This window comes from Galendromus occidentalis, unplaced genomic scaffold, assembly GCF_000255335.2.
Source record: "Galendromus occidentalis unplaced genomic scaffold, Mocc_1.1 scf7180000077284, whole genome shotgun sequence".
NCBI classification, from domain to species: Eukaryota; Metazoa; Arthropoda; class Arachnida; order Mesostigmata; family Phytoseiidae; genus Galendromus; species Galendromus occidentalis.
Genome location: NW_003805272.1, coordinates 864,301 through 874,137, shown reverse-complemented (window position 1 = coordinate 874,137; position 9,837 = coordinate 864,301). Strand labels below are relative to the sequence as shown.

The following is a 9,837-nucleotide window of genomic DNA, read 5'->3' as shown; positions in this document are numbered from 1 at the left end:
TACGCGTCGATCCCAACTAAGGAGGATCGATCCTTCCAGTATCATTCATCTTTCCGATCGCCAAGAAATACGCAACCGTAAGTCATTTCACAAGTTTCATGAGACCAGCGCCCTCGACATATCTGCATCGTCTTGGAAAGCGAAGAGCCATGGGAGACTTTCGGTGTCCGACAGCAGAATCGAATCGCTGGAGGAATCGCATATCTGGTCATCGTCGGTGGATCCTTCGGCCGGCAGAAGAACCGTGGTACCCCCGCAATGGTCGTCGCTTCCGGTCAATCGCCGATGGAGACTAGCGAGTCCGAACTTTGATCGGCTCGGAGATGCTCGTTGCGCAAGCCAGCCACCTGTGTTTTCGAAGCGCAAGCCAGCCACCTGTGTTTTCGAAGCGCAAGCGGTAATTCCTCCCGAAGGAGTCGAACATCCAGACTTGCATCCGCTAGGAAATTCGGGGTCGCCGTCCCGGATAAGCGACGATCGAATTAGAGGATTTTCGTCGCTCCTCACGACTCAGACCCGGGTTTTGATTCGATCACGATCGAGCAATAGTCCTCGGTGGTGCCAGCTGCAGACTGAACCCCTTCTTCTTCCCGAAGGGGGAACTCCCGGAGTTCGAGATAGACCGAGGCAAACACTCGGGTGTTCGCCCGGCGCTTGCGCCGTCGGCCCACTGATTCCATGGTTCCCGGGCACCTTTTCACGCGCATCCCCGGCAATGTGCTGCACGCTCCCTCGGCATCAACCCTTCGCATGTCAGGACAGATTTGCGCCCATGTTGATAGAATGTTTCTGGCGAAGGGGGCATCAGGGGGAAGTGCGCAGGGGGAACAAGATTTTCCCCGATCCGGAATGTCCTCAGTTTTCTGTACTACGTGAAACCTGGTTTCAACCCGAAGGGGACCCCGCGGACGACTGAGCGCGAAGGCGCCAGCTGACTCCGAGATTTTGGAAATGACGGCTTCCGGATAAGGCGCATTTGACCTCCAGAGCCTCCTGGACACAGTTTACGCCTGCCGCAGAGCATCCGATCTCCTGGAGCTCTCAATCGCGTTCGAAATACCGCGCCTTAACTGTCCTGAGAGAGCCGAGCCGAGGGGGATGTGGAGAGTGAGGGTAGAAACATCAACACACACGCAAGCAGACGATCCTCCAAAGGGAGCGCCCTGCCGCCGGCTCTACCTACGATTGACTTTGTACATTTGTCTCAGCCAGATCATTCATCGAGTCGAGGCGTATTCTGATCAGAGCTCCCCAGTTTGCAAGGAGGATTTTTTGGAGCCGGAAGCATCCTTGAATTCTGGGCACCTGAATCGGAATGGCAGATGCCCGAGACGATCGGCCGGCAGGAGATGCTGGAGCAGAAGGGGTCGGTGGAGCTCTGACGAAACAGAGCACAGAAAGTGATCAATCCCCAGCAGAAGGCAACACCGTTGTAACAGATGGAGATGAGCCGTGAGTATCCTCATTGACTCTAGACAATCGATATCCGATGTCTCGCGAGAGAATCGCCGGAAATCCCAATTGAGACTTGAAGGCGCTCACTCATGACAACGACCCGTTCACAGCAATCTTCCTGAGAGCGAGAGATCCTTCATGAAGAAGTTGCTGAGGACTACCTTGCTCGAGAGTAAAAACGAGGTGCAGGTTCAACGTTCAGACCCCAACTCCCCTCTGTATTCGGTTCACACGTTCGAGGAGCTTAAACTTCGCGATGAGTTTCTCAGAGCCATCTACAAGATGGGTTTTCAAAAGCCCTCCAAAATTCAAGAGACCGCTTTACCGACCCTGATCGCGGACCCTCCAATCAACATGATCGCTCAGTCCCAGTCGGGCACCGGGAAAACTGCGACTTTCCTTCTCGCATCGCTCAGTCGTGTGGATGAAAACCTCAAATACCCTCAAGTTCTCATCCTGAGTCCTACATTCGAGCTCGCTAAGCAAACAGCCACGGTCGCGCAACAAATGCTCCAGTTCTGCCAGAAAATCGAAGTGAAGTTCGTCGTGCGAGGACAGGTAAAACCATTTTCAGAGTGAGACGGTCTCCCGACCAGCCTTTTGAATTCCTATGATTATGATGCGCGGAACTGCAGTTCTCAGTAAGAGAGTGTTCGGATCGTGAAATCATGGAGATACAGCTGCGCCAGCAGCCCGGACCGGCATTTTCGCCACAACCCTGTAAACTCATTCTCGTCGCCGCAGATTCTGCCGCCTGGGAGTCAAATCCAGGAGCAAATCGTCATCGGCACCCCTGGGAAAATGATCGATTGGGCTCTCAAATTCAGATTCTTCGACATCTCCAAAATCAAGGTAAAGTTCGATAGACGACATTCAGATCTCGAGAGTTGATATGTGGACGATTTCGAGTTAGGGGAAGTATGAAAACTTCGCGGAGATTACGACGTATCAACTGAGTGCTGTTCCACAGGTTTTTGTGCTCGATGAAGCCGACGTCATGATCGCTGAACGCGGTCATCACGACCAGAGTATTAGAATCCATAGAAAACTTTCCGCCGACTGTCAGATGATGTTGTTTTCGGCCACCTATGACAAAGATGTCATACAGTTCGCAGACATGATTATACCTGACCCTTGCATCAAGGTTCGTCCTGAGAGATCGCATCTTACCTATAATGATGAAAAATCAGAGCGAAATGGAAGGATGATTTATTCCGGATGATCATCCTATGATGTCGTCGCGAGAACCGCTCATTGAATTTCGGTGTGGATTACAGATTACCCTAAAACGCGAAGAGGAGTCGTTAGAGAACATCGGACAGTATGTCATGCATTGTCCCGATGACGAGAGCAAGCAGCGAGCTCTTCTTAACATCTACAGTTCCTTGTCGGTGGGCCAGGCTGTAATTTTCTGCCATACGAAAGTGGCGGCGTCGACGATCGCGAGAGCGATGAAGGTACGTCTCATCTCGACTTTCAAAGGCGTCCTAAGGAAATGGTTCTCCGATTTCATAGTCTCTTATTCGAGTGCTTCTCGTAGGAACTCGGGCAGAGCGTCTCAATGCTGACCGGAGATCTCGATATGGAGGAAAGAGTTCAGACCATTGAGCGCTTCAGAAGTGGCATAGAGAAAGTGATGGTGACGACGAATCTATGTGCGAGAGGAATCGACATCGAACAGGTGAGGTCACTTGAGTCCAAAATCCAGTTCGAGTGATAGTTCGAGAGAGAAGCCCCAGCTCCTCGGACCGTGCGCGTCGAATACTGCTGCACTCCGCATCAGGAATTTCTGGCTCCGACAACCTTTCTAACGCAAGATTGTTTCAGGTCTCGCTTGTTGTCAATTTCGACCTCCCCGTGAATGAAAAAGGGGATCCGGATTTCGAGACCTATCTGCACCGTATCGGACGCACTGGGCGTTTCGGAAAAACCGGTGTCGCGATAAATTTTGTCAATCCCAACAGCCCACGTGACATGATGAACATCAAGAGAATAGAAGAGCATTTCAAGCGGAATATTATACCCATTGATTTCGAAGATTTCGAACTCCTGGAGAAAATCGGAACTCAATCTTGATCGTCTTGGAGAGCTGTGATTTCTTCCACGGATGTTTATGTACAGGGAGAGGGTCGATCGCGGAGAGGGTTCTCCCGAGAGAAATCTCTCCGGATTCTTATATGACTCGGGTTTCTGTAGCCCTGATTTGATTAAATTTTTTTGGAACGGAACATTCGGTGTGATTAATTTGGTAACACTTTCGATCGCATGATGGCTCTGCAACGTGGGAAATTGCGGTATGCATCCGGGAGGTCACACATCGAAGGAGGAATAAGACGTGGAATACCTCCTGAGTGCATCAGCGAGCCTCGCGGATGATCTCGATCAACGGATTGGACCTAGTGAAATCCTCGTGCTCACGGAGGTCCCCGACCTTCTCCTTGAGGGTCCCACGAGTATCAGAGCTGTGAGGGATCGCGACTTGATCGTGGAACACGGAGGGAGATCTTCGACGACTTCCGGTCTTCCAAGCCCAGAGATTCCTTCTCGGGTCGAATCTCAATGCTCCTCGAGGCTTCTGGTGCTTGGTTGACTTCGGCATGCTATTACAACGGTGGAATTTCTCAGTTCGGGTAGCCTGGAACGACCGAGCGCATTCGTGAACTTTCCGAGGAGATGTCCAGCGGAAGACGGGGCCGCTCAGCCTGAAACCGTCAGGTGTCGAGTCGACACTGTCGACTGATGAACAGTGGGGTTCCGGTTTACGGACGCCTCACACAACGTACGTACCCGACGATGAACTTTCTTTTTCTCGCTTAAATTGGCACCATCGACCCGCATTGCAAACTGGCTCGAGCCACGAACAGAGCCGGACCTCGAGTGTCTTGAGGTTTCCGGATCCTCGGTTTCTATCCTCCGGTAGCGAGTCGACTCGCAGCATAATATATATGCATGACCGGAAATAGAATAATGAGACTCGGCGAAGTGCTCGAGTAGAACTCGATCGCTTGCCTAAAACGCATCCTGAAATTGAGAGAGGAGCAAGCGACTAACCTCCGATCTTCCGACCCTCAAGTCCGGCAGCTTGAGGTTAGAAATAATGTATTCGAAGAACAATAGAATATTACCGCCGTGAGCGCAATAACTTTAAGTATTCTCTAAACAAAAATCGAGCGCCACGTGTTCCCCGACTCATCGGGCCCATTGACAATTATGTTTCCGCTCAGCGAACTTTTCAGTTAACGATCCTCTCCACGTATCAGGCTCGTTGAGTGGGACTTCACTGTGTGCCGATAAAGTTTATTGTGATTGTTGCCATTTCTCGGAATGTTCTTCGAGCGCCGCGGCTGGCTGGGGTGGAGCCCCGGAGTCGACGGCCCGCAGCAGCCGAGAGTCGGCCGAGCACGCCGTCTAGAATCAAGCAAAAGCAATGATTCGTCGGACGTCCTTGTTGGAGAGAGAGATCTTCCTTCGCATCGATTTTCCAGACAATCCACGGCAGTTATAATCCGAAAGCATCAAGGGGACCGCGCCGCACTCGCTGGCTGATTGTTTATATGTGTCCCGAATACCCCTCACGGCATACCATTATTTCAAACAAGTTACAAAGATCTCTTCCTGGAGCCGTCGCAGCTTCAGTAAGTCTATACGATCTCATATGTAGCCTCAGTCTTCTTGATTTCTGAGTGCCTCTGGCATAATGTTCTGATTACAGACTCTAGAACCTCAAAGACGGGCGGACGTATTCCGCCTGAGGCCTCGTGAAAGGAATCCAACAGAGCCTCCGTTCCTTTCGAATTCTGCCTCCCGGAAGTTCGTTTCAAGGACTAGGTCGTCATCGGCACTCCCGGGAAAATTATCGATCGGACCCTGAAATACTGCTTCTTCGATGTCTCGAAAATCAGAGTGAGTTCTCCATCAACGAGAATGATCGTCTAGAGCCCAACTCTCTCATCGTCACTCCTCCGATGACGATTACCGTCGACCTAGGTTTTCGTACTGGATGAAGCCGATGTCATGGTTTCTCAAGCCGGCCACCGTAGTCACAGCATGCGGATACATCGCAGACTTCCGGTCGGCCCCCAGATGCTGTTGTTATCAGCCACCTATGACGAGTAGGTCCTGGAGTTCACGGAACTTGTCGTGGCCGAACCCTGCGTGAGGGTTCGTAGTTCGTACTAATCATTCCGAATCCTTCCGTTCGATCGAGAGAAATCCTCGGATGCCTGCTTCTTCTCTGGAGATGTCTACAACTTTTGTAAGAACCGGTTACGGACCTCCATGTGCTTCAATCGACCTCGATCGGAGTTTGACATGGAATTTTGCAGATCACATTTGAGCGCGAAGAAGAATCGCTCAAGAACGTCACTCAGTACGGCTCTCGTCAATATCTATAGTTCTTTGACAATGGATCAGGCTGTGATATTTTGCCGAACCAAGTCGGCAGCCTCGAGCATCGCAAAAGCAAAGGAGGTGACTTGCGACCCTGGCTCCTGAGTGGAATCATCAACATGAAGGCAATTGTGGAGCATTTGGAACGCAATATAATCCGTATCGATTCTGAAGGTTTCGAACATCTGGAGGAGATGAGCTCGTTTTCACCGTGTTAGAACTAAAGGATTTCGAAGGTGAACCTATCTGCACCGGAGAGAGTCTCGCCGAAGAGTCCCGGGTTGATCGGATCACTCTCCGCGAACAAGTTTTGTAGGAACTGATGAGGATCTGCGGGGGGGACAGCGTGCTCAACGGAAAGAGGAAAAGGGCGATGAAACGAGCTCGAACACCGGATCAATCGCTGTTTCATGACAATGATGACTAGATATCGCAGATAACTAGGAGGCTCTTGAACCCTGGACGACGAGCTGAGTTTGCGGTAAGTTGAGCAGCTCTCCATGCCCTTAGCCTGTCTTCTTCTTCTTTTCTTCCAGCGAAGAAAGCATTGACATGAGTACGGAGAGATTCTCAAAACCGGGACATTGGCAGTCCTTGATCGCCCCCACTGGGGCATCCGCGGTGCTCGCGTGAGCTTCGAAAAAATCGCCTACTCATTTTCCTCAAAAGGCATGGGTTTTCAGATACGAAGTTTCAGAAGGTTTATTCATCATGAGGGGGAACGCTCAGTACAGACTTCCACAAGACGGCGGATTGGAGTCATTGAAGAAATTCATTTGATACAGGCACGAGAAGATCATGAAAGTCAGATACCACACGAGGAGGATCGCTCCATAGGTTTTGTTCATCTTCCATCGAGTAGCGTACGTCAATGTCGGAACTAGGATTACTGTGAACAATACGCTAGCCGTGGAGTAGATCAGACCTGCAAACGGAGTAGAAAAAACCTCCTTTGGATCTAAGCGCAGAAATATGATCTACATAGAAAATGGGACTCTACTTGAAGCGGATTCTCGAGCGCTCTAATGGATGGGTCGTACTTTCATTGCAGGAATTGCCTGAATTTCTTACCTTCGCTCTGCAGCTCGATAGCGATCCCTGGTTTGATGATGGTCGTCTGCACGAGCCAGGGCAAGCCGAGACCGACCAGAACTTCGAAAATGTTTGTGCCCAGCACGTAGGAGACGACCATGTCTCCGTAACCCTTCCTGACCACAAGAACGGCCGCCATCACATCCGGAAGAGTCACAGAGAAGGACATGAGCGTCAAGCCTAGTACACTATCTGGGATACCCAATGTGAATCCTAGAGTGAAGGATGGGATAAGAATGTCAAACGATCGTAGGGGTCGGCGGAGAATCCGTTGAACTCCGAGGAAGCTTGCGGGGTGCCTTCAAGCCCCCAGAATAAATGGGGAGGAGAATTGACCTACCGATGACGGCCATCATCCAGACGAGGCTGTACGACAGGGTCGCGATCAAGGCCCCGGACATTACGAAAGTGAGCAAGAAGTATTTCTCAAATCCGGGCTTCTTGCAATTCGGAATCACATACGAGAGAATCTTAGCAGAAGGAGCTGTGAGTATGCGGAAAATTTTGCGACCCAGACTGAGGTTCCCCCATGCTTTCGGGTCAGTCTCCGGTCGTGCCTTGGCGAGCTTACAATCCTTTCCTTTGGCTTTGAGCTTCTTCGCGGTCATGTCATCTGAAATGAATGGAGGATCCTGAACGGAAGGGCTCGAGCTAGGGAAGAGGCTCGGGACCATACATGAGGTATCGCAAATTTTTTTTCTGTGATTTCTGGAAGATCCCTAGAGAGGCATGAATGATTTTATCGAATGGAATGATTTCGCTCCGGAATCGATGATCCTCGATGAGCTGCGTGAAATGAAGTCGAATTCAGCCAATTTCACCAGTCGGTCGCGCATGGAGTCGATCGGAGCGCCAAACGACTCGACTGCAGCTTCCTCGCAAGTTTGAATATGAAGTTCGATCCCCACTGAAGCTGTTGCTGCGCCCTTGGACTGCGGGGGAAGAAATTCTCGGTGAAACCTCGGGTGGTATCTATTGAACTCACCGATATCCGATATGACACAGAAACCATCCACTATGGTCTCCATAATGATTGCCTGCGATCGCACTCGGCTGTCAACGATGGTCAAGTCGCCTGCAAGCGGAAAGCAAAGTCCCCTTAGCTTAATTCCAGAAGTTTCGATGAGACTGTTTAATTCTTGGGCATGTATTATGTATTATGAGGCGAAAGCCGGTGAATGCGATCAGGGATTGCATGCCGATTCTCGAGGAACTCACGTTCATCTCGGTCCTGAAGTCCAGTGACATATTTGAAGAATCTTTCCAGGGGCCCGTTGTATACGTGCGCGAGAGTGTATAGAGCATAAGCTAGGAGGCAGACGGTCGCCTCTATCCTGCGAATCCATCAGCGAATATCCTCTTAATTCAACGTAATTCTAATTACATTCATCGCACCAAATATTATCCATTTCTGAAGCTTCTTCCGGTCTCTTACCAATCTACTTCGCTGTCCATGAGCGCGAACAGGACGATGAGCATGCTCAGAAGGAAGAAGAACGAGCCCCTGACCAAAGGCCACGCATGGAGCTCAACAGAACGATCCGCGAAGAGAGCGCAGACTGAGAGAACCCCCGCGGCATTGAGAACCCCAGATCCGAGCGTCGTCGACAGACCGAGATCGTTCTGTAAGATTAGAATTTCATTTTCTGACACTGTCCGGCAGGACCAGCGTCCTATAGGAGACGACGTGCTGATCGGAGATAACAATCGTTACCGAATCCGTCCTCTCCTTTTGATGATTCTTCGATAATTGCGATTATGAACTAACCTCGACAACATTCACGCCGATCACAGAGGTGACGAGAGCTGGTATGGAACTAGCGGCTGCCATGATAGTCGCGCCCGCCACGTCTGAATTCATCCCGAGGTCTGTGATGGAAGTTCGAAACAGTCTTACGGAATACTTTTTCGAAAATGGGCTTACTCCGATGCGACATTCCGAACTCGCGGAGGAATTCCATCGCAGAGGTACGCTCCGGATTCGCTGGGTACTCACATTTGATCAAACAGTCTTGAGCTGGCACGAAATATTCTTTGCATAGTACGGATATCGTCAGTATTATGCATATTGCTAGAAAAACGTAGACCAGGATGCCACCACGGGCCCGCGTCTTTGCGTCGAGGAAAGGGCGAGGAAATTCCTCTATGGCCGCCGGTGTGCATCTCACCTCCCTTCCTTCGACTAGGATCGTGTGTTTGTGACCTAAATTTGGAAAATATGATTGATACACTCGGTACTTCTTCGTGTTGGCCGTAACTTATCCGAGAATCGGGAATAGATGTGTTGAGGGAGGAGCTCGGACGAAAAGCCGATATACCCACGGATCGGTCGTCATTCAGGGCGAGGGACATCACAGGTCCTTCTTCTTTTTCAAGCTCCTCCCACACCAGACACGTATCCCGCGCTTCACCGGGGGACGCCCCCTCGCGGAGACTTCGTAACCAGAGCAAGATACTCACCTAGGGGCCTTGTGAGATTACTCGCAGGAATGGAGACGCCGCTTTTTGTTGGCCCAGATGAGCTATCTTCAGCTGTCGCGGCCAGCGGTCCGATCACAAAGATCGAGAAGATCATCAGCCATCCGAAGTGTTGCATATTCATTCGGGATCTGTGGATGACGAAACTGACTATTGTAGCCCATCTCATTACTTGTTCCATGGAGCAGCGTGTTAGGCGGACGACGGCTTGGGGATCCTCTGATCGAAACATGAATCTCTCCGCTCTAAGGATCAAAAGAGCTCGGATTTTCCCCACGTGTCCTCGTCCGCGCCCGACCAAGTTACGAGAGGACCTCGACATGAGCGGGTTTAAAGGTCTTGAGTTTGAGGGAACGAGGACGAAGCCTACATTCCGGGCAGCACACCAGCATAAGTCGGTCGACACACACCCGACGATCTGCC

General features: G+C 50.8%; 2 protein-coding genes across 2 annotated transcripts; one reads left to right on the top strand and one right to left on the bottom strand.

The window, feature by feature from the left end:
* Positions 1-837: 837 nt before the first annotated feature.
* LOC100898029 (DEAD-box helicase Dbp80) lies at positions 838-3,668 on the top strand. Its single transcript, XM_003742096.2, has 7 exons — positions 838-1,452; positions 1,566-2,013; positions 2,200-2,307; positions 2,426-2,599; positions 2,733-2,912; positions 2,996-3,136; positions 3,283-3,668. Exons 1-7 carry the CDS (start codon positions 1,316-1,318, stop codon positions 3,529-3,531), a joined length of 1,437 nt encoding a protein of 478 aa, XP_003742144.1. The 5' UTR covers positions 838-1,315; the 3' UTR covers positions 3,532-3,668.
* Positions 3,669-6,569: 2,901 nt separating this feature from the next.
* Positions 6,570-9,538, bottom strand: LOC100903741 (probable sodium/potassium/calcium exchanger CG1090). Its single transcript, XM_003742135.1, has 9 exons — positions 9,397-9,538; positions 8,933-9,139; positions 8,705-8,805; positions 8,372-8,559; positions 8,155-8,270; positions 7,922-8,011; positions 7,277-7,549; positions 6,916-7,149; positions 6,570-6,769 (listed from the first exon to the last, which is right to left on the bottom strand). Exons 1-9 carry the CDS (start codon positions 9,536-9,538, stop codon positions 6,570-6,572), a joined length of 1,551 nt encoding a protein of 516 aa, XP_003742183.1.
* Between the last annotated feature and the right edge of the window lie 299 nt (positions 9,539-9,837).

Bases quoted from the DNA above. Each gene is read 5' to 3' on its own strand.
- LOC100898029 (XM_003742096.2), top strand. From the start codon at position 1,316: ATGGCAGATGCCCGAGACGATCGGCCGGCAGGAGATGCTGGAGCAGAA. The intron at 2,308-2,425 runs GTAAAGTTCGAT...GCTGTTCCACAG, and splicing joins TCGACATCTCCAAAATCAAG to GTTTTTGTGCTCGATGAAGC. The intron at 2,600-2,732 runs GTTCGTCCTGAG...TGTGGATTACAG, and splicing joins TACCTGACCCTTGCATCAAG to ATTACCCTAAAACGCGAAGA.
- LOC100903741 (XM_003742135.1), bottom strand. From the start codon at position 9,538: ATGAATATGCAACACTTCGGATGGCTGATGATCTTCTCGATCTTTGTG. The intron at 8,806-8,932 runs GTGAGTACCCAG...CTTCCATCACAG, and splicing joins TCAAGACTGTTTGATCAAAT to ACCTCGGGATGAATTCAGAC. The intron at 7,550-7,921 runs GTGAGTTCAATA...CATTCATTTCAG, and splicing joins CTGTGTCATATCGGATATCG to ATGACATGACCGCGAAGAAG.